At 55.9% G+C, this 24,859-nt stretch overlaps 9 protein-coding genes across 9 annotated transcripts; 2 read left to right on the forward strand and 7 right to left on the reverse strand.

Annotated features, from left to right (window-relative positions):
• Positions 1-1,530: 1,530 nt before the first annotated feature.
• Positions 1,531-3,646, reverse strand: CHGG_05104 (uncharacterized protein; the record flags this gene model as incomplete). The annotated part of the gene is made up of 5 exons (XM_001224317.1): positions 1,531-1,914; positions 1,964-2,310; positions 2,412-2,487; positions 2,559-2,589; positions 2,739-3,646. 5 exons carry the CDS (start codon positions 3,644-3,646, stop codon positions 1,531-1,533), a joined length of 1,746 nt encoding a protein of 581 aa, XP_001224318.1.
• A 566-nt stretch (positions 3,647-4,212) lies between these two features.
• CHGG_05105 (uncharacterized protein) lies at positions 4,213-5,476 on the forward strand (the record flags this gene model as incomplete). Its single annotated transcript, XM_001224318.1, has 2 exons — positions 4,213-4,463; positions 4,519-5,476. The coding sequence occupies 2 exons, from the start codon at positions 4,213-4,215 to the stop codon at positions 5,474-5,476; spliced, it is 1,209 nt and encodes a 402-aa protein (XP_001224319.1).
• Positions 5,477-5,749: 273 nt separating this feature from the next.
• Positions 5,750-8,368, reverse strand: CHGG_05106 (uncharacterized protein; the record flags this gene model as incomplete). The annotated part of the gene is made up of 1 exon (XM_001224319.1): positions 5,750-8,368. The coding sequence occupies one exon, from the start codon at positions 8,366-8,368 to the stop codon at positions 5,750-5,752; it is 2,619 nt and encodes an 872-aa protein (XP_001224320.1).
• Positions 8,369-9,116: 748 nt separating this feature from the next.
• CHGG_05107 (uncharacterized protein) lies at positions 9,117-10,839 on the reverse strand (the record flags this gene model as incomplete). The annotated part of the gene is made up of 3 exons (XM_001224320.1): positions 9,117-10,392; positions 10,462-10,611; positions 10,679-10,839. 3 exons carry the CDS (start codon positions 10,837-10,839, stop codon positions 9,117-9,119), a joined length of 1,587 nt encoding a protein of 528 aa, XP_001224321.1.
• A 1,967-nt stretch (positions 10,840-12,806) lies between these two features.
• On the reverse strand, positions 12,807-13,555 carry CHGG_05108 (uncharacterized protein; the record flags this gene model as incomplete). Its single annotated transcript, XM_001224321.1, has 2 exons — positions 12,807-12,937; positions 13,117-13,555. The coding sequence occupies 2 exons, from the start codon at positions 13,553-13,555 to the stop codon at positions 12,807-12,809; spliced, it is 570 nt and encodes a 189-aa protein (XP_001224322.1).
• An 853-nt stretch (positions 13,556-14,408) lies between these two features.
• Positions 14,409-15,918, reverse strand: CHGG_05109 (uncharacterized protein; the record flags this gene model as incomplete). Its single annotated transcript, XM_001224322.1, has 5 exons — positions 14,409-15,204; positions 15,271-15,311; positions 15,375-15,444; positions 15,521-15,705; positions 15,769-15,918. The coding sequence occupies 5 exons, from the start codon at positions 15,916-15,918 to the stop codon at positions 14,409-14,411; spliced, it is 1,242 nt and encodes a 413-aa protein (XP_001224323.1).
• A 2,088-nt stretch (positions 15,919-18,006) lies between these two features.
• Positions 18,007-19,250, reverse strand: CHGG_05110 (uncharacterized protein; the record flags this gene model as incomplete). The annotated part of the gene is made up of 5 exons (XM_001224323.1): positions 18,007-18,234; positions 18,328-18,612; positions 18,718-18,754; positions 18,820-19,018; positions 19,220-19,250. 5 exons carry the CDS (start codon positions 19,248-19,250, stop codon positions 18,007-18,009), a joined length of 780 nt encoding a protein of 259 aa, XP_001224324.1.
• Positions 19,251-19,784: 534 nt separating this feature from the next.
• CHGG_05111 (uncharacterized protein) lies at positions 19,785-20,744 on the reverse strand (the record flags this gene model as incomplete). The annotated part of the gene is made up of 1 exon (XM_001224324.1): positions 19,785-20,744. One exon carries the CDS (start codon positions 20,742-20,744, stop codon positions 19,785-19,787), a length of 960 nt encoding a protein of 319 aa, XP_001224325.1.
• Positions 20,745-22,195: 1,451 nt separating this feature from the next.
• CHGG_05112 (uncharacterized protein) lies at positions 22,196-23,789 on the forward strand (the record flags this gene model as incomplete). The annotated part of the gene is made up of 2 exons (XM_001224325.1): positions 22,196-22,441; positions 22,518-23,789. 2 exons carry the CDS (start codon positions 22,196-22,198, stop codon positions 23,787-23,789), a joined length of 1,518 nt encoding a protein of 505 aa, XP_001224326.1.
• Positions 23,790-24,859: the final 1,070 nt, after the last annotated feature.

Below are 24,859 nucleotides of genomic sequence, written 5' to 3' on the forward strand. Positions count from 1 at the left end.
GTAATGTTGGACCCGACGACGAGGGTGCAGTGGCCCGGTGTGCTGGGTGGTACCATCCGTGAGCGATTCGATCCGGTCATCGTAACCCTGTATCCCCCGATGGAAAGGAGGAAGGAGTTCAGAAAGCAATAAGAACCAAGAAGTTTACAGAGGACGGGAAGGCGTGAGGGAAGGAATAAAAATTTAAGACTTTATCGAGGGGCATCAGAGAAGAAGCAGTGATGTAAAGGGGGGAGCAATGAGACACAAAAGTTTTACACCAGCAAAGGCCGTTTCAAAGACGACAGAGGGACTGACCACCGTAGTTAAGGTAGATATCTCGAAATAGTATCCCAGCGAGCCTGGCAAGGCTAAATGTAGTGTCGGCGTGTCCGAAACCGATGAGTCCCGACAGAAATCCACAGGGTCCGGATCAATTACACTCCCATCAATGTCACCAGCCCGTTGCAGTGTAATTGCACCTTACGTAAGCGAAGCCACATTGAATTGATCCACGGAAGGCACTCGTTGAAATGGATGCAACATGTTGAAATTGGTGGGGCCGAACTGTGGGCCCCGTTGTGGGGCAATAACCTAACCCAAAATGGGAGAAGTGGGTCCAAATTTCCATACAAATCCCTAACCCTAGCTATCATCAATCATCTTCCATGTGTCCGTGTGTCTTCCATGACAGTATTGGATCGAGATCATCAATCACGCCGGCATCGTACCAGCTGCGGAGGATCTGACAGAGAGATATTGTGTTCGCCTGGTAGCCAGGTTGCGTAAAAGAGTTAAACCAGTATAGGCCAGTTTCAAACGCTGAACAGAGGCGCTCAACTTCGGCGCTCATGTAGAAATCTCCGAGAGTAGAATCCAACGCCATGCGCGGCAAGGCCGTAGGTAGGTGTTCCCTTCTCTTGTGCCAGTAGGCACTACAGGGAATCCTCCTCGTACCAATCAAAGTCGCTATTATCTAGGGTTGCCAATACCCCGCTCGAAAACTAATTCCAAGTTCCGGACCAAGCGCAGGCCCATGAATGGAAAGGGTCCGAAGGAGAGGTGGGTGCTGAGTTTGTTGGAACAGATTCCGCTTTCCTGGGTTCCGAAGGATTGGGAACCGTTGTTGCTGGAGGAAGGATGTTGATTTTCGGTGGGGCGGTTCTGAAGGCCTCCTTTCTGGCTCAATGACCTGGTCCGTCTCGGTATAGTTGCCTCCAGAAGTTCTCGTAGAACTTGTTAACCTTCGCTGGCTTCGATCCAGTCAGCCGTGATGCTCACGCCGACGCCTTCCCGGACAGTATTGGAAGGACCTACCCCAATCGGTGCCGGAAGGGTGCCAATTGCGGTGGGCAGCGTAGATGAGAGGAGACTGGGCCCGATCTTTCTCCGGTAGCGTAATGGTGTGGTGGTCGTTGGTGGTGCCGCGGAAGGGCCGGGTGGATATGGTGGGGGATGCGGACGGGGGTGTGGGTGAGGATGTGGGGTCTCTTGTGCCCAAGGAGGGGGCACGGGGACCCTTCCCTCGTGCCGATCAAAGTCGCTATTATCCTAGTTGCCAACGCTCAAACTCGTTATTATCAAGTTCGACCAAGGCTCAAACTCGCCTAGTTGGCCCGGCGCTGGAGATGGAAAGGGTGAAGGAGAGGTGGGTGCTGAGTTTGTTGGAGTTCGCTCCTGGGTTCTGAAGATTGCGAACCTGTTGCTCGAGAGGCGGGGGATTTTCGTGGGTGGTTCTGAAGCCTCTTTCTGCTCGACTGGTAGGTCTCGGTATTGTTGCCTCCAGAGTTCTCGGACTTGTAACTTCGCTGGCTCGATCCAGTCAGCGTGATGCTCACGCCACGCCTCGAATCTACCCCATCGGTGCCGAGGGTGCAATGCGGTGGCAGCGTAGATGAGAGGAGACTGGCCGATCTTCTCGTAGTATTTGTCGAGCTTCATCCATGCGTTGTTGACGTTAATAGCGACGTGTCTCGCCGTCAACGAGGTCTTCAACTCTCGCCTTCGCTCTCTCGAGAGACTCAAGGAGGAACTCGTACCCATCGAGAAGATCCCAGCTTGCTCCCTGTACTAGACTGATCGGCTCATCGCAGGAGCTGCGCTTCTTCTCACGAGGTTGACCGTCGCCCTGAAGAGCTTTCACAACGAGCTCAAAGTCGAGAAGGATCTCTTTCAACACAGAGATGACCTCCCAGTCGTTCGCGGTCAACTTGTTCTCCTCATTTAAGAAGAGCGGCTCCTTCGCGCCTTTCTTTAGAGTGCCTGCTGTCGTCCGGAACTGCGAGTCAACGTGAAGCTTCGCCTCAAAGAGCCGAAGGTCTCGTAGAAAGGCTGGAGTTGAAGAGCGCGTTCCATCATGAAGTACTGAGAGAGCCACCGCGTAGCGTTGTCTGTCACCACTCCGACCGGCGTGTGTTTCTTGATCTTCTCACCTTCGGAGGCTTCTCGGATCCGTTGCTCTTGCGCCGAGATGAGCTTCTTGGTCCAGAGGTCTGACCTGTTGACCTCCTTCTCACGGTCAGTGATAGGTAGGTTGACAAGGCGAGATGCACATACCTGACAGAAGTTATGAAGCTTACCAATGGGGCCTTTCCTCCTCCATTGCTCATGCTCATGTTGAGTAGTGAGTAGGCTAGTAGAGACTTCTCGCTCAAAGGCATCACATTCTACACCAAAGAGTAGTGCTCTAACTACTAGGTTGATGATGTGGCCGAAGCATCGAACTCTCCTCTCTTTCCACTGGAAGCCGAGCTTCTCACCGATTATTTTCAACGCGGGCGTCGTTATTTGTAGCGTTGTCGACAGTGAAGTAGCCAATCTTCTTTTCAATACCATAGTTTCTAATAACAGGGAGGATGGCCTCCGCGATGTTCTCACCCGTATGCCGGTCACTCATCTCTGGCAGACCGAGCACAATCTTGTGAGGCGTGCCCTCTTCGTCTCGGAAGACTGCGCTCACGCCGTAGAGAGAGAGGCGGTTGCGTGAAGTCCATCCATCGAAGACTAGATGAACCAGCCCGGGGCTCTCCTGGAGCGTCTTAACCACCGCATCCTTATGCCGCTCAACCTCTCGTACAGCGAGGGCGTGAACAGTCTTCTCGGAGAGGTTGGCTTTTTGAATGTCGACAGAGGGGTTGAGGTAGGAGAAGACATCGCGAAGATAAGGGTGTTCAGCTGTGCGGAAAGGAAGATTGGCGCTGATGAGCCATCTTACAATCCTTCGTTGAAACTCAGCTCTATCGAACGCGCTGATCAAGTGGTTGGCCATCCTCTGATCTTCGGCGTTGTTCGCATTGAGATTGAAGAAGGTGGCGATGGATCTCGAATTGCTGCTCTCGCGTTGGGGCTTGACGGCAGAAGGCGGCGGTCGCTTACCGGTAGGATCGCTAAGCTGGTGAGAGTTAAAGAGATGAATCTCGACGTTCACAAGATTTCGTGGGTTATAGGCGGCTGGCTTCCGGTTGCGTTGTTGGATACATCGAAGGCATACCCATACACGGTCTTTGCCGTCGCGTGAAATATCATACCCGAATTTCCATACCCACGACCACGCTGGCCCCTTGCGTTCAGTGAATAGGTAGCCGGGAAATCGCTTGAAGAGAAAGGCCAGGTCTTCTTCAGTACGTGTAGGAACCGCGGCGACGGCAGCAGATGCTTCTGTAGCCATTATGGTGGCAGGTAGGCCAGAATGCCGAGCTCGTCAGAGCTTGAGCTGCGAATTGACTGGGATTAGGGCGGTGGGAGTTCTGCCGATGCCCTGACCGCTTCATGTTAGTATTCACCATACAAATTACTATTAATCACTATCACCTGCTAAGAAGGACCCACTATTCTGCAATGTCTGCAATAAGGGATCCACGTTGCAGAGGGCCAGGTTGAATTGCAGGGGTTTTGGAAGCCTTCAGTTGCATTGATTTATGTGGGGCGTTGCAGCTGCAATTCAACTGCAATGTGTATTTCCGTGTAATTGCTCCGGACCCTGGAAATCCATACCCCTGAATGGGCCGCCCGACCCCAATGCCCCCACTCCTTTGTAACCCTGTCGCGACTGTACAATATGAATCATAATTACTTATTGAAAACTAAAGTCCCCTGTGGGTTTATTTCCTATTCAGGGTATAGAGGTGACATTGGGCAGGCAAAGATATAAATATGTGTGGACAGCCATGGTTTCGTGCTATCAACACCAAAAACAGCATTCAAAGTACTCCTCGCCCATCACAGTTCAACACCATGCCAGACATAATAGCAACCATACCTGCAATAGATGCCCCGGATCTCAGCGAGTCCCGCCAGCGCATAATAGCACCGCACCTCCCACTCACCAAGCGCATCAAGTACTCTATCCTTGCTTTCCTCTGGTACAGGATCCTCCTGAAGGGCATGCTCTACTACGGCGAAGCCAAAAAATACTTTGTTTCCCCAGGCGAGAAGGAGCCTGACCTGGTCAAGACCTACCCAGTGCGGAAGTCATTAACGATCCGGTGAGTCCGCCCTCTTCCATCCTATCCACGCCCCAACTAATAGTCCCCCCTCCAGCATCTTCTTCCCACCCTCTTACAACCCCACCAACACCACCACCACCACCTCCTCCCCCAAACTCCCCACCCTCCTCACCATCCACGGCGGCGGCTTCACCGTCGGCGAGCCCCACGACAACGACACCTGGAACCGATCCTTCTCGCAACGGCACCGCTTCCTCGTCATCGCCCTCGACTACACCAAAGCCCCCACCGGCCCCTTCCCCACCGCCATCCACGACCTCGAAGCGCTGATCGGCTGCATCCTCTCGGACGGCACCCTCCCCATCGACACCGCACGCGTCGCCATGGCCGGCTGGTCCGCGGGCGGCAGCCTGGCCCTCTCCGTGGCCCAGCTGCCCGCGGTGCGCGACCGCGTCCGCGCGCTCGTGCCCATGTACCCGGTGGTGGAGCACGCGCCGACGAGGGGGGGTGGTGTGGCCAAGGCGTCGAGGCGGCGGTATAAACCGGCGCTGGGCGGGTTTCGCGCGCGGGAGTGCGATTTTGTGCTGCCGATGATGAGCCTGTTTAATTGGGCGTATTTGGAGCCCGGCCGGGTGTGTGATGAGCCGTTGTTGAGTCCGTTTTTTGCGCGGCCGGAGGATTTGCCGAGGTGTATCTTCTTTGTGGCGTGTGAGATGGATATGTTGGCGCATGAGGCGTGGCGGATGGCGTGCAAGTTTGCGGGGAGGAGGGTGCCGGGGTATGGGGAGAAGGTTGGGTGCGAGGAGGTGGTGGGGAAGGGGAGGTTGATCACGGAGGGGGATGAGAGGTTTGCGTTTGAGGAGACGATGGCAGACGGGTCGCGGTATCGGTGGCTGCTTGTGCCGGACATGATCCACGGGTTCGACCAGGATAATATCGAGGGGCTGACTGGTGATCCGGTTTTTATGGAAGACGCGAGGATTAAGACGGCTAAGATCATTGACCTCGTAGGGGAGTGGTTGCTGAGCGGGCCGTTGAAGGCGGACCCTTGATGGCAAAAGGGCAGGTACTGGAGAGTGGTTAGAATACAGACATTAGACGATCAACATGTTCCGCTGCACTCGCCCCCGGCTTCAACCAGTTGTCAAACAAAAACATGAATTTCCGAACAAGAAACTGAGTACTAAATGTACCTACGTACGTCCATATCCCCCCACCCGGAGCATTTTTCATAAGAAAACAAACAAGTCATAACACATGACAACGATACCGATATGTACCTTACCTACCTTATCAATCATCTCCCACCTAAGACTCATTCACACTCAAACAAAAACATAATCCTTCAACGCCTGCTCCATCTCAACCACATCCGCCTCCTCCACAACCCCCTTCGCATCCACCCACACCTCATGCCCCTTCGCACTGCCCTCGGCCCTCCCATCCGCCGCCCACACCTCCATCAGCGCATTCTTAACCCCGGGATCCACCCCCAGCTTCACCAACCGCTCCACCCTCTCCTCCACGGCATCCTTCTGATTCGCAATCACATCCCACACGGGATCCTTCGCCTCATAGCCCATCTCACACCGATGCAGCACCTCATACGCGCGCTTCTTCACATCCACCACATCCAGCTGCAGATCCCTGCCCAGCGCGATCTCGAACCCCCCCTCCGGCTCCCACCGATGCACATTGCCCAGCGCGATGGTCGTGCACCCAACACCACCACCAGTTCCAACCCCTCCCTCCGACGACGAGGCAATATCCAACACGTCGCGCGTCACGCGGAACCCGGGCACCTGCGCCTGCACGTCGGTGTTGGTGTGCCCGACCAGCTTGACGTGCCACTGGCGCCAGCGGCCCGTGCCGTTCCACTCGGGCCCGATGCGCAGCACGCCATCGGCTTGCGACCAGGTGATCGGGGTGCGCACGAAGGTGTGTAGGGCGGGGTCTACGTCCGAGTCTGAGTTGAGGTTGGGGTCGGTGTCGGTTTGATTTTGCGAGTGGTGATGGTGGCGGTGGTGGTCTTTCTCGGGCTCTTCGACGAGCTCGAACTGCGCGTCTTTGCCGACGACTAGCAGGATGGTGATCTCGGCTGGGCGCGGGGCACCGTTGGAGAGCCGCGGGGTGCCGTCCAGCGGAAGGATGGTGCCCTCCTTAGCGAGGACGGGCAGCTGCGACAGTTCGCGGTGCAGGCGCATGTAGCGGCCGCCGTCGTAGACCAGGTGCGGGTGGAACAGGTCGATGTACCGGCCGGGCGGCAGCCAGGCGCGGACGCTGCCCGTTAGCGTGGTGTTGTTGTTGGGGGAGGTGATGGGTGCTACGAGGAGGTTGGGGCCGAAGTAGTACTGCGTGGGCACCGTGTAGGCCTCCTTGGCGGTCGGGTGGTTCCAGTACAGGGGTTGGATCAACGGCTCGCTCTCGTAGCTGGCGCGGATGTTCATGGTGTAGAGGAAGGGGATGAGCCGGTGGCGGAAGATGAGGAAGTGCTTCATGATCTTGTGGGCTTCGTTCTCAAAGTTCCAGGGCTCTTTGGAGTTCCAGAGGCTCTTGGTAGAGTGTAGGCGCATAATCGGGGAGAATACACCCAGCTGCACCCAGCGGACAGTGAGCTGGTTGGATCGGACACCTGCCCAGTGCCCGCCGATGTCGTGACTCCACCAGCCGTAGCCAATGTTGGAGGCAGTCGCCGTGAACTCGGGCTGGAACTCGAGCCCTGCCCAGGTGATCTGGGTGTCACCAGAAAACCCGATCGGGTAGCGGTGGGAGCCGGCGCCCGCGTACCGGGAGAAGGTAAGCGGCCGTTCAATGGTCTTCACGTTGCGCTTGCTGGTGAGGTAATGGTAGTGGTTGAGCACCCACATTGGGTCGATGCCGGGGATCTTGGTCTTGTTTCCCTGCTGCCAGTCGATCCACCAAAAGTCGACGCCCTGCTTCTCGAGGTTGGCCTTCAGGACGTCAAAGTAGGCGTCGAGGAATTTCCGGTCGGTACAGTCGAATTCAATTGGCGCCTCCTTCGAAGTGTCGTGGTGCAGGGCTTTGGCCACGGCCTCGTACAGGTCTTCATAAGCCCGGATGCCGTCTGCTGGGTGGTCGTTGAGCGTTACTTTCAGGCCCCGCTTGCGCAACTGCTTCATGAACCCCTCCGGGTCTGGGAACAAGGCGCGGTTCCAAGAGTAGCCCGTCCAGCCACTTCCGTACTTTGGGTCTATGGCCACCTTGTGCCAGTCCATATCGATGACTGCTGTTGTGAGAGGGATGCCCTCGCTCTTGAAGTGGTCCATGAGATTGAGGTATTCGCAGGTTGTGTATTCATGATACCGTGACCACCAATTTCCCAGCGTCCAGCGAGGGAGAACCGGCTGCTTGCCAGAGAGGCGGTAGAAATCTTTGATAGCGGCCTTGTGATCACCGTTGTAGGCAAATACGTAGCCATCAATGCGGCCAGGGTGGCGCGTGCCAAACCAGCCGTCGTGATGGTCAAACAACATGGATTTTGTGTCCTCGAGGACAGCATAGGCCTTGCGAGAGAGCACTCCGGGCTCCAAGTCGACGCGGCCCCAGGCGCCATCTAGGGTCCTGGCGGTGCCACCCAGGTCTCCGTAGCTCTCGCCGTTGTAACGCCAAACATCGTCGCCGACCTTGACTGAGAGGCCTTTGGAGGAGAATTTCTTTTTGTCGTAAGTGAGGTGGAAGTATTCCGTGCTGATCTCAATGCTGTTCTTCGTCTCGTCAACTCGGTAGCGCGGGACATCAAAGCACCGGAACATGGCGAGGGAAGACGGGCGGTCTTCGAACCCCCCATCTTCGGACCATTCGTAGCGGATCAGCCGGTCAGTCAAGACGGTGAAACGGTAGTGAGAGCATCCCTTGCTGCCTGCGACAACCGCCTTAGGGTTCGCCTTTGGCTTGCTCGGGAAGGAGTAGCGGCTGCTGGCCATTGTTGAGACTCGAGCCTGAGTGAGTATCGGGGGTGATGGCTGAAGAAGGGAAGGGGAATTGAGTGAGGTGGACTTGGGGTTTTTGTTGCCGACACAGGGACAAGAATCCCAACTCGAGGTGGTTTCGAGATGAACTTGAGACGAATTGAGTGGAGGCGGTGTTGGAAACACGGGATTCCGGCACGAACCCGATGTAGCCACGTCCGTTTCGGGCCGCTGCCCCCCTCCGGTCAGCTGCGCTATCCCTGTCTGACACCAACTGGATGCGGGGAGGAGCGGCTCGCCCTGGCACGGGAGCAACAGCAACCAATCACGGTGGGTGTTCACCAACCACCTGCATGTTCCTGCTTCGCAGATCGTCCGTCAAGATGAAGATACTTGGCGTCCGTACAACAAATCGAATGCTGGTGGGCGCCAGTAAGATAGCCTAGACTTCCTGGGAGCGTTCAGTTTGACTTAAACAAACACACAAGACAGGCAAATGCTCGCCCACGCAAGATATAGCCTGACACCTGGGTCCAAGGACTAAGAAATGGGTGAAGGTAGAAGAGTGCCGAGCCAAGGCACTTCCATGCTGAGACAGGGCAGCCCGTCGGTGCTACGCTGTGTTGCGAGGTGAGAAGGTGGTACAGGGCCGGTCGCGGACCGGGAGGGCATCGGATCACATCTACTATCGAACGATGCAGATCGCTCCTCGTGTCCAAGAACATCTGATCGAGGTTGTGAGACTCTCGTCACTCCCCACCTCTCACCACACCCCGGTATTGACGTCGGTATCTAGCGGGCCATCCCACACGTCGCTCAGCTCCCATGCCGTCTGCTTGACCCCCCTTTGTGCCCTGGCTAGCATTTCGGCCTGCACCTGGGTAAGCTTGCTCCGCCAGTGCTCAATTTCTTCGGGCTTTTGTAGGAGCCCTGGCAGGTCGACCAGGGCGAGCAAGATATCGGCAACGGCGGAGCTGTTCGGCCCTCGTTCTTTCTCGAGGGCATAGTATGTCTGCATAAAGTAGTTGACTGCCTCGTCCATCCTGCCGGTAACATAGCGAAGGAAGCCCATGATAAAGAGGTAGGTTGGGAGGACGCGTTGCGATTGGGCGTCCTGCGGGGACGAAGTTGGGAGATGTGTCCCTACCAGGTCCAAGACTTCCTCCGCTTCCTTGACCCGGCGACAGGTGATGTAAGAGGTTGCTGTCCCAAGGAGCAGGCGGCAGTGCGACGCGGCGAGCCCCTCGTTGCTTTTCGAAACCTGTTCTCTCGCCTGGCAGGTGACGCGGTCAATCTCGGGGGCGGCAGCTGCCCCGCCTAGCCTAAGGACCAAGAGATACTCGCGCAGTGCAGCGATGGTGCTCTCGTCGCCCTCTTCGTCGCTCTGCCGAGACTCGAGCTGGTCAAGTCGGATCTTGGCGGTCCCTTGCAAAACAAGGAGGTAATCAGCTTTTGGGAGCGACTTAATCCGTAACCAAGCCAGGCTCATGGGATGTTTCTCTCCGAGCATGACGGCACACAACCTCGCCACAAATTGCACCACCACTCGTCCCAGCTCTGGCCTTCGTACCGAGAGGTAAAAACAGCATCGCATGAGGGCCGGGAAGACAGTGAAGTCCTGATCCTTGATGAGCTGTGGGAGGTCATCGAGGAGGCAGTTCGCTAGTCGGACGGCGTCGGGATCCTGGCCAGGCCAGTCAGCGACGTTGCGGAGCTTGTCGTACCATGTGTTGAGACGCGCGCTGGCGTCGGCGCCGCCGCGGCCGAAATATCGTTTATGGTCTGGTGAAAATTGCCACAGCCCTTGTTCAAAGGAGCCTTCGCTGTAGTCGCGGAAGAAGCGGAGGACTTCCTCGTGGACGCGCAGTTCGTGGGCGGCGTCGAGCTTTTGGGGAACAGACACGGGCAACATCCGTGGAGATTCCGGCGGCGGTGTGGTGCAGGTTATCTCGTGCGCAGATTTACTGAGGTCGAGGGTTGCGCAGCCATGCTTGGCCCAGAAATCAGGGGTGCGGGCGAGATATCGCTCAATATCGTCCCTGTATCCGGGGTCAACTGTGGGTGACAAATCGCCAGCGGGGCCAGTCTTAAGAGATTTGACAACCTACCAGTCGACAGGTCGGTTGCGAATCAAGAAAGTGGACTTCTTCCCACTGATATCGCGCTGTTTCTTGAGCTTTAGCATATAGGCCACCTCTGCCGCTTTGTTGTTCTTATCGATCCCCCATCTCCTAATTCTAGTGCGGAACATCTTGACACTAGGGGTGGGTGGTTAGCATTTAGCAGCGGTCTGCCACGAGGCTCGGGCTTGGCTCGGACACGAACGTAGCAAAGAAGAAATGGTTCACGGCCATGTACTCCATCACCTCCTGCAGGGATCGTTTCTCATGCAGGTACAGGCGAGTAATGGTCTCCCGTTGTGTGTCCCAGTCCTCGGGACTGGCATAGAGCTCCTGCATGCTCGGCTTGGTTTTGGGAGGCCCCATTATGGAAAGGTTTGACATAATAATTTGGAGAACGGTCAAAAAGGAATCGGGGTTCGGGACTCGAGAGCGCGGTGAGAACTTTAGAAGGAGAAGACCGTTTTTCAATTTTTTGGATTATCTTTCTTGAAATGAGTGTGCCGTAGCCAGAAAGTTCCCTTTGTGGATGCCCGTCAGGCTCACGGGGGCCGGCCTAGTTAGTCCAAAGCCATGCCGTTGACGTGAGCGAGGAGGCGGTGTTCTTGGACTTTTGACCGTGGCACCGTGGCTGATGGGAAACTGATTGGCCGTTTGCCAACGTTTTTGGGAACTTTTCTTTGGCGAGCGACGCAGAGGACCGGGATGTCTGGCTTATTGTGGGCCACCGAATGTCCTTGCATATGGCCCATTCCAGTACTGGTTAGTTTGCGCGGATATTACCGCCCCCTAGCCCTATTCGTTGCAAGACAGCGGGAGTGCTTGGGGGCTGCTTATTTTTGATCAATTCATCCTCTTACTCCGTATCCATTTCACATCGAAGCTACAAGGGTTGGCGATGTACTTCTCAAAGTGAAGTATCCAGCCCTGGTACACGTAACCCCGAATGAGGACATTAAGGAGGTCAAATTCTCCTCCAGCAAACTCAGATTATACATCTACCTAACATGTAACTTGCAACTAGTACAATCCTTACAGTTTTGGTCCATATCTGTGGTCACCATACTCCAGCTCCCGGCCCCAACACCCGGAGTATACCAGCCAGAAACCTCCGCCATCTGGCCCCAACGTCCCCGGCGACACCGTCAATGGATACCCCATTTGAATTTTCCCAAGTGGCTGTCCCAAGAAATCCTGCTGCCCTTCCGGCCTCTGCCGTTCCAAGAGAAGAACAGTGAAAAAGATTGTGGGAGGCATCGGTACAACAAACTTCCTCAACGGCAGCATCTTGGCGCTGAGGCGCAACAGCGGGCGCAGTAGTATTTTCTCGAGTTCACGCAACGGCTTCAACGGAAACCAACCAGAAGAATATGTGTCGTAGGAGGGAATCCAAGTTAGACTCCGTAGGTTAGGGAACGCGCGCGGGAGCAACTCGAGCTGTTCGGCGAGCAGGGCGCGGTTTTTTAGCAGGCACGCGTCGTTCTTGCGATGAGCCGACCGCCACAGGATGAGCGGAGACCGCACTTGCAGCGACGTGACGAGGCGCATGCCCGGGCCTATAATCCTGGGCGCGGTGGGGATGGTGCTCTGTCGCAGCAGCCCACCGAAAAGGTGCTCGTTCTCGAGAGCGATGGTGTTCGTCGTGTAAAGTACGAACAGTGCCTCACCGTACCTATTATCGGTGAGCACACAAGAGTTCCAATAGATGTTCGACCAAGCACTCCGCACGCTTGACTCACGCCCGTTGACATGACCGCAAGAACCCCATGACCCCGACTTTTATCGCAGTCGAACTACACAGGGACTCGTCACACGCCGCCCAGCAACGCGGCCCACCGTCGAAACCATCACCAGGAATTGTGGAAAGATGACGATCCGAGCCATACCTAGAATCGGCCTACGATATAGCATCGTAAATAAAATAGCCGTTTAATAGAACTCACCTAGGCAGTCGTTTGCTTCTCAGCCGCCGAACCAGCCGACGCCAGGAAATGATATATAAGTTCACCCTACGCCAAGGCGTGCGAAACTTGAGGGGATGCAATGGGGGGGCCCAGGTGGATGGGGGGGCCCAGGTGGATGTATATCGTCTGGCCGCCGAAGGCCTCGCGCAGGATGAGGTGTTGTAGTTCAAGCGGAAGTTGAAAGAACCGGGACTGATTTTGCTGCATGGTACTAATGGTAGGCCCCGCGAGGGGTGGCGGGAGGTAAGGGAGCTGCGGGACGCGCTGGGATTTTGACATGGTGATTGGGATGCATCATGCATCCAACATGTCCTTGATGACAGAAGCGATAGGAAAGTAATTAGCAGGTGAACCGTGGACGAGTCGAAGTTAAATGACCGATTTGGGGTGGGTGCAAGTGGTGACGTGACTGTGCAAGCCTGCAAGGGCCGTGGACGCGAGGTTCCCCACTTCGAGACTGCTTGGACCCGGGACCACCCACATGGGACGTGACGGGGTCGCTGGAGTTTCGCAACAACAGACAACAAACAAGTCAAGCGCTCGGCTGTACTTGTCTCTGTTCCGCACAGCGCTTCCTCTTCCGATCGATCATCCTGTCATTGAAGCATGCAGATAAACAAGGAGCGACAGCGAAAGATCCGTAATACGCTGCACAGGTCGCTCCCACAGGAAAACACACAAGAGTTCGCGCTGTCAGTCGGTTCGCTCTCGGTTCGCTCTCGGTTCAAAGCAATCAATCCCCCAGTCGCTGACAATACTCCGGGAACAGATGGACACGCAACCAGCAGCTCTCCCCTCTCCTCCGCCTCCCGCCCGAACTCCGTAACCAAATCTTCGAACTCGTCCTCGCCGTCGGCCAAATCAACGTGTGCTTCAAGAAGTGGCGACGAAGGTTGCAGATCAAAAACGGCCACCGCTGTTACGAGACGACCGAAGGCGGTTTCTATTGCCGCATTCTCGGCGAGGCCCAAAACCCCTGGGTACGCCTGAAAGACGACACGACGGAGCCGTCGGCTCGCCGTGGCATGACGCTGCTGTCGCCCGTCTGCCGCCAGCTGTACCACGAGACCGTCCTGCTCCCTTTCCGCCTCAACGCCTGGTCCTTCCAGTCGATGCATGTTCTCGATAGATTCGCTATAAAGGAAAAGAGACTGCCTCGATCGCAACGCCGCGCCATCCGGCTGCTCTATGTCCAGACGCCGTTGCCTAAGTCAACAACGAAATACTTTGTCGGCTTAAAAGTGATAGTACTCGAGTCAGCCCCATGACGGTGCAATCTGTAATAACGACCAAAATGTCTAACTCGCGTCGCTTGAACAGAGATTGGGGATGAAGTTCGACCGGCCGTTGACCACGAGACAGACCAACATTTGCCGGAGGAGCACGGGATTCAACCAAAGAAAGGACACATGTATTTCTTCAGCATCAGAGCCGTGCCAGACTCTTTAAACTCTCCGTGGTGGACCAAGGTCCATGAACGGGAGACCCTCCTTCATCACACGGCGCCTGAAGAGCGCAGGCCCCGCATGGGCTGTCCGGCAGGCAACCATGTACTTGGCCGCCAAAGCAGACGTGCCTCGAGCAAGTAAACGCGAAGTGCGAGTTGCACAGTAAGACATCAGTTTAAGATTCGCCCCCGCAGATTGCCCCCGTCATGGTTTTGCACCTCGCACGCAGCAATCGACCGGAGGCGGGCGGTGGAGAGCAGGATCTCCAGAATCCTGTCGTCACCGAGTCATGACTGAACGGGCAGACGATGAATGGAGGTCTGGGATAGACCTCACCGTGCTGGGACTGCCCATGGTGGAAGGCTTGGGGCATGTCATCGTGTCTTAGGGGCCGAAGAGTCAATGGGACACAAGTCAGTCTCATTTGTTCATCTCTGTGACAGTCTTTGGGGTAGTAGGACGACTATGACGCTGAAATCACATGGTCCGGTCCAGACTCCGCAGGGCTGGGGTCATATGAACTCTACCTATCCGCCTGTATCCGCTCCCGTCTCGCTGTCCCAGGAATCCCCCAACCCGACTCCACACCACTACTCCGGTTTCCTCCCATATACCACGCGATGGGGATAGGTTGTGTGGATGGTTTTGTTCCGCATCTCATGCCGGAGGTTTGCCAGGTACACCTGAATCTCTTCATTACTCCAGCCCATAACAGAGGACCAAACAAAGTTGACAAAGCCTTGGGTTTGTTAGTCCGGAAGATCCAGGGGATCGGGGAACGGGGTTTGGAACTCAACGCACCGGCCAAGTCTGTCTCCAGCACCAGCTTTGCAAATATGCCAATCTCCTTTTGCTTGGGGTCCCTGGGCCAGTCTCCTAGCGGACACATGTAGTCCTTGACGACGATATCCACGAAGCCGGCCTCCTGCATGCCTTTTATTTGCACGTCGTCCTGGATCAGGCGGAACGTGCGGCCAAACTTCTTGCCGCCCTCCGAGAAGACCTTGCCCCACTGGCCCATGGCGCTGTCCTCGGAGATCTCGCCGTTGGCAGCATGCCACTCGGCGGCCTCGTCGTGGTGCTCCATCCAGCCGCCGGGCTTGCAGCACCGGAAGGCCTCACGGTAGAAGGCCGGCCAGTCGATGATGGTCCCGATCATGCCGCGCACGTGCACGAAATCAAACGTGTCGTCTCTCCAGGTCCAGGGGAGGTTGGCGTCGTCGATTTCGAACTTGACGTTGGGTGGGATCCAGGTGGGTTGGATGGGGGAGATATCGGTGCCAATAACTTCGGCGTTGGGGAATTCGTCGCCAAAGTCGCTGTGGGATGTTGGTCAGCACCCCTTCGATCATTGACACCGGTTTTATCATTCAAGATGAACTTACATGGCCCAGATGCCTGTGCCGGTGCCAATGTCGACAACTTTCTAAGAGCAGTTCAGTATCGCGGCTCTCCCTCGCTCCTCGTGTCACAATTGCCTTTCACCTACACTGATAGTTTCACCTTTGATGGGAGCAAGGAATAACTTCCCATCTAATAGCAGCGTGCAAGCGTGGTGGCTGGCGAGCTGGTCAGCTCAACCATCTACTAATCGACCCAGTGGCAGACTGCCGGGCGCATCGATATTGAACGTACTGAATATCCATGGATTCGGTGTGCTTCTCGTCATTCGGGGTCCAGCCCTCCGACTTGCCGATTTCACTGGCATACGTCCTGCCGAGCACGGTCCTGTACTGGAGAATGCTGCTCGACAGCGAGGCCGTGCTGCTGGCCAGGTCGCCCAGCCCCGAATCACCATCGTAGATAACCTCTTCTTGGACCTTGCCAGCCGGTCAGTGCGAGGCTCTCGGTAATGTGCGAGTAGTGTGGGTGGTGAGACATACTGGTTCCCAGTGTGATGCTGGGAGAATGCTGGCGTCGATTGGCGGGCTGGACTCAGCCTGTTCGGAATCTGCAGGCGATTTTGGGGAGACGGGGGACTTTGGGGGCGGGGATTGGGCCGTTTCTTCGGTCGGCTTTTCGGCGTCGGCCATGTTCAACAACGAACTGGACGGGCGGGCAAGATGAGAGCAGGTGTGTGTGTGTGCAACGAGAATGGGGCCCTGGCGGTGTGGCTTGGTGATGCGAGACAATGCGACAAATAAACCCAGGACCGGAACCCCAAGGGGAAAACGCGGGATGTCATGGGTAGTCGTTCGTTACTTCGGTGGAGGGTACCTCCCTACCTAGGGTTGCTACTTGACATCCGCCCCCGGTCGCCAACTCGGGACCAACCTTCCATCCAAGGTATGTACTGTGATGATTTTTTTGTTGCAGCTTGCACGTGTTGCCAATGGGAAGATTGCCAACCCATTTAGCTTGCATCAAGGAGCATGATCGGGTTGTATTTGGAAAAGTGCGGGATGAGGTGACGTGCGCAGCCCTCCGTCTGCAAACTGCGTGTTGGCGGCCGTTGTCCCACGCACCCCAAGTCCACAACAGGGACCGATAAGCGACAGTGTGTTGATGGACAAGCACGGTATTATCTGCAGGAGCCTTGTCCTGAGGCTCGTATTGGACACAACATCGCAGGCGCAGACGCAGAGAGCCATGGCAGCATTGCAAAAGGCTGTGGTTTCTCAGGGCTGCGGGGTAACTCCCGAGGTCAGATAACCACTTGCTCTCTCGGCGGGCGGCAGGAGATCCCGGTGGAAGTTCCGTTGAGCACCCCTGGCTCCAACCGTTCGTGTGTGGCCCGATGCAACGGTCCGGCCCTCGCCTCGGGGATGCGAGCCGTTTCGGCCCACATCCCGCACCACTTGCAGACAGACACAGCCTGGCATGGATCTGGCGTGGCGGTCAAGAGAGAAGGGAAAAATATTGTGTCCGAAAAGATTTTGTTGGCTTGGCTTGCTTGGCCGGGGGTCCGGGACGAAGTAGTCATCTCCCCGGGGTTGGACAACGCTCCGAAGCACCGGAAGGACCACGACTTTTAAGTTACCCCGCCCTTCCGGACCAATACCGGCCCCGAAACCTTCAAGCTTACTCGGAGAGGCCGTTGATGGTGCGAGTCCAACCTCGACGAACCCGTGCCGGCCGCATTCTACCCTATCATGACCCTCGGAGGGACAAAGGCTGCCGCTGGTGACTGACCGCCCTGGCCCATTGGAAGAAGGGACCGACACTTTTGTGATAAAATGGTGGCTCACATATGACGATTTCGTACACAACCGCTGGTGATTCTAGGATTGGGTGAATTACATGGAGGTGGAGGAGAATTTAGGTAGAAGTTGGTTTATAACTTTATGTATAAGGACAATATGATTACGGGTAAAATCAAGAGGGAGGAAAGCTTCTGTTTGCAATAGGAATGAGTAGTATAGACCACCTAGAATCACCAGCCTGCCAAATACATCTAACTAGCTAGGTAAGGTAGGTACGTAATCAATACTGGAGGTCAGAGAGAAAACAGTAACATAAAATTCCGAGGTAAGGTAAATAAAGACGACCTCATTATCATGCTATTGATCGAGTTTCTCCAGGAGGTGCATGAGGTCATTGGGTGGGTTCAGATGTGATTGTTTTACCCTACCCGAGCACCACAGTTCCGCCTCGTAGCTCAAGGATGGACATCGGAGTTGGTCACTTGTCTTTCGAGACTAGATACATTGAAAATCCATCTATGACGGAAGGGCTAGGGCGGAGTCAGCTCGTGGGGGTAGCATCATCGACAGATCAACTTACTTCCAACTATGTCGATTAGGGGCGGCGATGACGTATATTGGGAGGCAGTGATGACCCCTTGGGGGATTTGGGGGACAAAGTCGATTTTGGCGTGCCACAATGAACCCGAAAGCTTCCTTCTACCCGGGCCCGGACGCCACAAGACTTACAACAAGTGAATGTATGTACGTGGCATGGCTTTTCTCGTGATTCGGCGAGCCGCCGGCTTGAATCCATGCCGAATAACAAGATCGACGGCTTATCAGTAGGACGGCGAGTTCTATCTGCCTATCTGTTTCAAATGGCAACTGGAAACTCTCGCGAGCAAGAAAGTGATCGCAGCAATCATATTCCCAAGCCCTGTTCCCTGCTGCCTACTCCATCGGCGATCCACCCGATCGGGCACGACCTTTCACCGCTCATGCGTCTGCAAATACACCAGCAAGGTACTCCTCGGCCTTGGTAAACTGGTAATCCGGAAAGATCTTGTTCCACTCATCCGAAACGGTGCCTGCTCCCTCCGCAGTGTTGATCAGAAGGCTGGCAAGGACCTGCCGGGCGAGCTCGTCGTTGATATTGGGGAGGTGGTCCAGGGACGGGAGCCACGAGGTCTTGACAATGCCGGCTTTGAGATCCTCGAGTTCCAACTGTTCAATCTTGAAAGACTTGCCTGCGTTGCGAGTCAGATCTATCCCCTGCAAGCGGGCCTGAGCATTGTCACAATGTCACTTACCTCTTACTCTCTCGCCGATGGCTATTTCTTCGGCTACTGATAAGGTGTTGCCGTTGATGCCACCAATGATGGGCCATTCGCCCTCATAGTCAATAGCCTTCACTACCACGTTCACCACGTCATGAATGGCGGTGTAAGTAACCTTGTTAGAGAGACTGCCAGGAACCCGGGCGCGGCCGTGCTCATAGTCGACGGCGGTGAATCCGGTAGGTTGAACGTGCGTAGCTATCTTGCGATTTCCGCCGAGATAATTCATGAACCAGCCGGGTTGGAAGAGGGAGTACTCGATGACCTATTTGGAATTAGTGAGAGTTGCCAAGCCAGTGCGACACGGCTGTATTGGGCGGCTTGCCTTGCTGTCTCTGTTCTTCTCGGCCAAGTACTCCCGGATTTTGACCTTGTTATCGTACCAACCAAAGTGGTTGAGATCGGCGCTGCCAGTGACATGAAGTTAGGCTGGTGTAGACTACCGCGGTGAAGGGGATGAAGGCAGGCTTACAGTGCCCACTCGCTTGGCGCAATACGCTTGACGCCGGCTTCGATGGCGGCATCAATCAATGTCTTTTGGGCCACGTTGTCCGTGTCATTGTGGACTACAATGAAGGAGAGGATGGTATGAACGCCCTGAAGCACTCCTACCAGGCCGTCCTTGTCCGAGAAGTCCACCTTCACCCACGTCGTTCCTTTGACGAGTTCCTCTGGAGCGGCGTCCTAGGTAACCAGCATCAGCTGTAAACATGAACGCGAGGAGTAAGACTACCCATGGCGTACCCTTCGGGAGAGGATGATGATTTCGTGCTTCCCTGTGGCTACTAAGCCATCGATAATCTCTCGGGCCACCTCTACAATGGAGCTAGTTAGCAGGATTCGTCCAAGGAAAGTACCTGGCTTTAACATACGTCCGGGGCCGGCAATGGCGACTTTAACCATGATAGGTGCCGAGTCGGGATGGGGTGGTAAGAAATATGACGATGAGCGACGTTTCAAAAACAATTTCACCTTGGTGCTAGGTTCGGGCGTTGAGATGGCCCACGGCTTGCATGCTGTGCATGGCTTTTATAGGTACCTACCTATGGTTGTGACTCCAATGCTGCTGACACATAAGCGTATCTGTATATCCACCATGGCGTATGCGCACAACCAACCATTACGATCTAAATCTCTCCGAGACGGTTTAACGTCGGGGAGTTAGGGCGTCGCTTGACGGGGAGGATTCGAGGCACTCCGCTAGCCTGCACGAGCACATCAGTCATGCCCAGTGCTTATTAATTCCGAGCATCCTGCCTCCTATCACCGTCGAAATCCCGGGGCAGAGAAATCATGGCCCCCAACGATGTCTGTTGGTTTTTGAGATCTCGTCTAACAATGTAACCCTAACCTCGTTTTCCAAATCAACTCATGCGAGCCTCTTTCTGCTTTTACCACTTCACCTCACCCATCCCATCGTCTATTAACACATATCCATTACTCAGATTCCTCGGGCCACACATCCCAACCAAAAGTATCCTTCATGTTTACAAACCGGCAGTGCCTCCCCCGGGCCACATCCTCAACCGCATTGAACTCCTCGTCCGTCAGCTCCGGGATCTGGAAGTTGCTCTCGATGCGGCTGGGCGTCGAGCTCTTGGGTAGCACGACGTAGCCCCTCCGGAGGCCCCAGGCCAGCAGCACCTGGGCGAGGTTGTGCCCGCTGTGCTCCGCCACCTTATTCAGCGTCGGGTCCGCCCGCACCGTCTCGCCCGTCGACGGCACCTGGTTTTGCGACCCCAGCGGCGAGTACGCTGCCGGCAGGATCTGGTTGTCGAGGCAGAACTTGACCAGCTCCGTGTTGGGGAGGAACGGGTGGATCTCAACCTGGTTGACCGTCGGCTTGATGCGCGCAATCTCGAGCAGTTTCTTCAGGCCGGGAACTGTCCAGTTGGACACGCCGATGGCCTTGGCGCGGCCGCTGTCGGCCAGCTCCTCCATGGCCCGCCATGTCGGTTCTGGGTTTTCGGTCAACTCCTTATTGATGATGTACTTGCCGTCGGGCCCGAGCTTGACCGAGTGGTCCTCGTTCTTCTCGGCCGCGATCGGCCAGTGCACGAGGAAGAGGTCGATGTAGTCGACCTTCAGCTTGGCGCACGAGTTGTCGAAGCTCCACTTGACATCCTCGGGGCGGTGCAGGTGGTTCCAGACCTTGGTGCAGATGAAGACGTCCTCGCGCTTGACGCTGGGGTTCTTGTTCAGGAAGTCGTGCAGGGCATCGCCCACCTCGTCCTCGTTCTGGTAGAACCACGCACAGTCGAGATGCCGGTAGCCGACCTCCAGCGCCTTTGTCACCGCCTTGTATGTCTCCCCCTTGGCGCCCTCGTTGGCGAAGGTGCCAAAGCCAACGGCTGGGATTCTGACGCCGTTGTTGAGCGTGTAAGTCTTGGATGCCATGTTGGAAGTGTGTGTCGCCCTGTCGATTGTTTATTTCTCGCTCTGAGCTAGCAAACGATGACAGGAAGGTTGAATATTGCCGATAGCTTGAGCTGAGTAACTGCCAGTGAGTTCTAGTCCGTGTTAGAGTGCTGCATGCGGAAGCTCTCAAAGTTCCCCTGAGTCCACTTTCCGCTTTCCTGGGATGATGCGCCAAATAAACTCTTACAACGCAGCCAAGCCGTGTTCACTTGGATTCTTCCCTGGCCACATATCGCGCGGCTCTCACGGCAGCTATTTCCGGGCTCAGGTTTGAAAGAATTGTCGGTGACGGGCCATTCAGAGATACGAAATGGTCGATCCACGACGGCGATAAACCCAGTCAGTTCCACAATGTGACGTATTTCAAAAGAGGATCTTTTTGCGTCTCCACAAGCAACTGAGGGTTTTTACATCGGACGGCAACAAACGGCAACGCCGCATGAATGGCATTCGCGGCCTTGTTCGGTGAGACCCCTTTTTCTGGAGCCTCAAGAACCCACATCTCCTGGCTGATTCGAGCTTCGATCATCAGGTCCCGAGTCATGTCGGGAAATCTCCCGAATCCCTCCGTGCATATTATCGCCTTGCCAAGGCCGCTTGGTCTCACCGACAAGCTTTTCCCTGACAGTCGTATCTGAGTGCACCAACGGGCGATCGCTTTGGTGCCACGGAGGCGACCGTTCAGGGTCTCGGGCTCCGCAAGAACCCCCTCGTTGTTCAGAGATGTGTATGGGATTTTCCGGAGCCGTTGGGGCGTTTGGGACCAGTGACGACATCGATAATTCCCGCCGGCAACTTTGGTGGAAACATCCGTTTCACACAATGACACGACAGAACAATGAGGTAAACTCGAGTGGCATTCGATGCTATCATCATCATCAAGCTTTTGCCAACGCAAACTAGTACATGGTGTACTTAGTAACGTTCCATCATGATCAGCGAAGGATGGGATGAGCGGCAATTGACAACAACGCCCCTTGATGACATGTGAATGCGTGAATGATGAGCTGCGTTGGCTGCCGCACGGGTAGCGGCAAAAAAGTCCTGGTATCCATCATCGGGTCCCTTGTGGGTTTTTCTCGACCGCCACTCCATAGTGTCGTCATACTGGAGCTCGAGAGGTGGATATTGGTGTTTATCTGACACGATGTTGGCTGATAGGCAACGCCGACGGCCTCCAACAGACAAGACAAGACAGGGACACGGCTTCACCGACGAATTCACGTTCCGGGAGTTGTTCCGAGGGCATCTGGAGATTCGCTTCCCGTCAGCCCTGATATAAGACAGCCTCCGTCCCAGGGGAAATCAAGTTTAATCCACATTCACCACTCCTACCCTCACATCACATCATACTCCCCAGGTTTTCCCCCAGCTTTCAGTCTCCTCAATTTCCTCCAAATCCAGTCTCTCCTGAGAAACCACCTGCCATCATGTCGAAACCGGGATTTAAGGAAGTCGATTTCGGCTCGTCCCCAAAGCACAGCATCCACACTCCCCCAGATTCCCCCGAGAAGACCACACATCCCAAGGACTTCCCGATTCTTCCCAAGAAGACAGATGGCCAGGCTAGCACTGGCCATGCCAGGAAAGAGAGCCGTGGCAAGGGGCTGAGTCTAGGGAGCCTCGAACACAACCTGACCATCCCCACATCACCAACCTCCCACAACACAATCGAGGTGCCGGCCTTGAGGTCCCCCGACGCGGACACCACGCAGTTCATGCACCACCTTTCAAACAACCCGTCGACAAAAGAGAGGAGGGTCTCGCGCAACTCCTTTCGGCGCTTCGCTACCCATCCCCAAGTCGAAGCGGCAGTCACGGCTAAGCAGCGTCACATACCCGGCCGAGGCCAAAGATGCTATCTCGGGCGTGAAGCCCGGCGTCGTTCAGGCGTCGCGCGAGATCCTGGCCTCGCAGGTACAAGACGTCTTTGCGCACAAGGTCAAGGCGGCCAAGAACATGTCCTTCGTCTTCGACATTGACGGCGTGCTCGTCCATGGCGACCGGCTCATCCCACAGGGCCAGAAGACGCTCGACATGCTCAACGGCAACAACCAGCTGGGCATCAAGATCCCGCACATCTTCTTGACCAACGGCTCCGGCAAGCCCGAGCTGGCACGTACCGAGCAGCTGTCCAAGATCCTCAAGAACCACATCGACACGGACCAGTTCATCCAGAGTCACACGCCGATGCGGGCGCTGGCCGAATACTACGAGACGGTGTTGGTGGTCGGCGGCGAGGGCTACCGGTGCCGCGACGTGGCCGAGGAGTACGGGTTCAAGAACATCATCGTGCCCAACGACATTGTGGCGTGGGACCCGTCCATCGCGCCGTACCGCGTCTTCACCGACGAGGAGCGGGCTTCGTCCCGGCCGCGCGACTTCACGCAGGTCAACATCGACGCCATCCTCGTCTTCTCGGACTCACGCGACTACGCGACCGACATGCAGATCATCATGGACCTGCTGCGGTCCGAGAACGGGCGGCTCGGCACCACGGCCAAGGACCCCGTCTCGCAGCGCATCCCCATCTACTTCTCGCAGGGCGACCTGCTGTGCCCGACCGAGCACCCCATCCCGCGCATGAGCCAGGGCGCCTTCCGCATCGGCCTCGAGGCTATGTACAAGGCCCTGACGGGGGTCGAGCTGGAGCGTGTGGTGTATGGCAAGCCCGAGCTGGCGACCTACAAGTACGCCGACGAGGTCATCGCCTCGTGGATGGAGTCGCTGCACGGCGAGGAGCGCGTGCCTGAGAACATCTACATGATCGGTGACAACCCGGCCTCGGATATCGTGGGCGGCAACATGTACGGCTGGAACACCTGCCTCGTCCGCACTGGTGTGTTCCAGGGCGGTGACAACGACGAGGAGAACCCGGCCAACTTTGGTGTGTTCCCCAACGTGTGGGAGGCGGTGACTGCTGCCTGCCGCAAGCAGCTGGGTGATGATTTTGTTTTTGAGTGGGATGCTCGCGTCGTCAACCCCGTGTTGCACGACACGGCCACCTCGGCAATCGAGGTTTGAATTGGCGTTACGGATGGATTTATGTTAGGACAGGGTTCGGATGAGCTTGGATGGCAAAAGGGAATCGGTGAACAGGGCCGAGATAAGACAGATACATGTAGATCAATACCAGCCTCGCGGCAGCAACCATGAGTTGCCTAGCTTTTACATTATCGCTTGAGATTCGGGCTCGTGAACCTTTGTGCCATGATGTCGGTCCTTCACTTGGGCTATCTCCGGTTCGGTTGCCGACCTTAGGGGTGACGGTTAATACTTCCAGACCCTGCGAACAAGTCGGGCGCAGGTTGGCTTGGTTGGCCCCTGATTTGACAATCTCTTCATCACCTTCATCTAGCGGCCATGGTACCTGCATTTCCCAGTGCCGCTTTCCGCGTGCAACATTCGCGACGTCGCGGCCTTCAGGTGCTGGTTTCGTCCGTTCCCTGCACGCCGTCACCGCCAGGTCCAAGTTCCTCTGAATGACCGGATGATCATTCCTGACGAAGACACGCCCGTCTATTGAGAACCCACCATCTAAAAAAAACCTAGTTCACAGGCGGCGTTTTTAAAAGAGAGTGTCTATTTCTACTGTGGCCCCCGGCTCTTTCTACTGTGGTACCTCCAACTTGCCCCGCTTTCCACCCTTACCTTCCTAAGTAGGAAGGCGGTGAGCGGCTTTCCGGTCGGTCGCACAGGTCGCACCACCGGTCGCATTCGCTTAATTGAACACAAATGCGATTTATCGCTGCAAAGGCTCAAAAACGCAAGAAAATGGCTTGTTTCAATTGATTACAATTGCCAAGTGCCCCTGAATCGCGTAGCTTTAACTGAATTACCTAATCTGACTGCCCCTGGGCCTCGGCTTCGCCTGTGGCCTGCGTAACCCTCTGACCACCACCGCCGCGAGCTGTTCTTCTTGTGATACCGCCCCTGACCGCCAAAGCTCGCTGTGTGGCCCTTCTTGAGCGCTGTGAGGCTCTCTGGGCCGTACCAGAACTACCGCGTGCCGCAGTCGAACCTCTGGCGCGCGCCCTGGCTGTAACCCTCCCTCCCCTGGCACCATAACCCCTGGTTTGACTGCCACGAGCGTT

This window comes from Chaetomium globosum, genomic scaffold, assembly GCF_000143365.1.
Source record: "Chaetomium globosum CBS 148.51 scaffold_4 genomic scaffold, whole genome shotgun sequence".
Lineage (NCBI taxonomy): Eukaryota > Fungi > Ascomycota > Sordariomycetes > Sordariales > Chaetomiaceae > Chaetomium > Chaetomium globosum.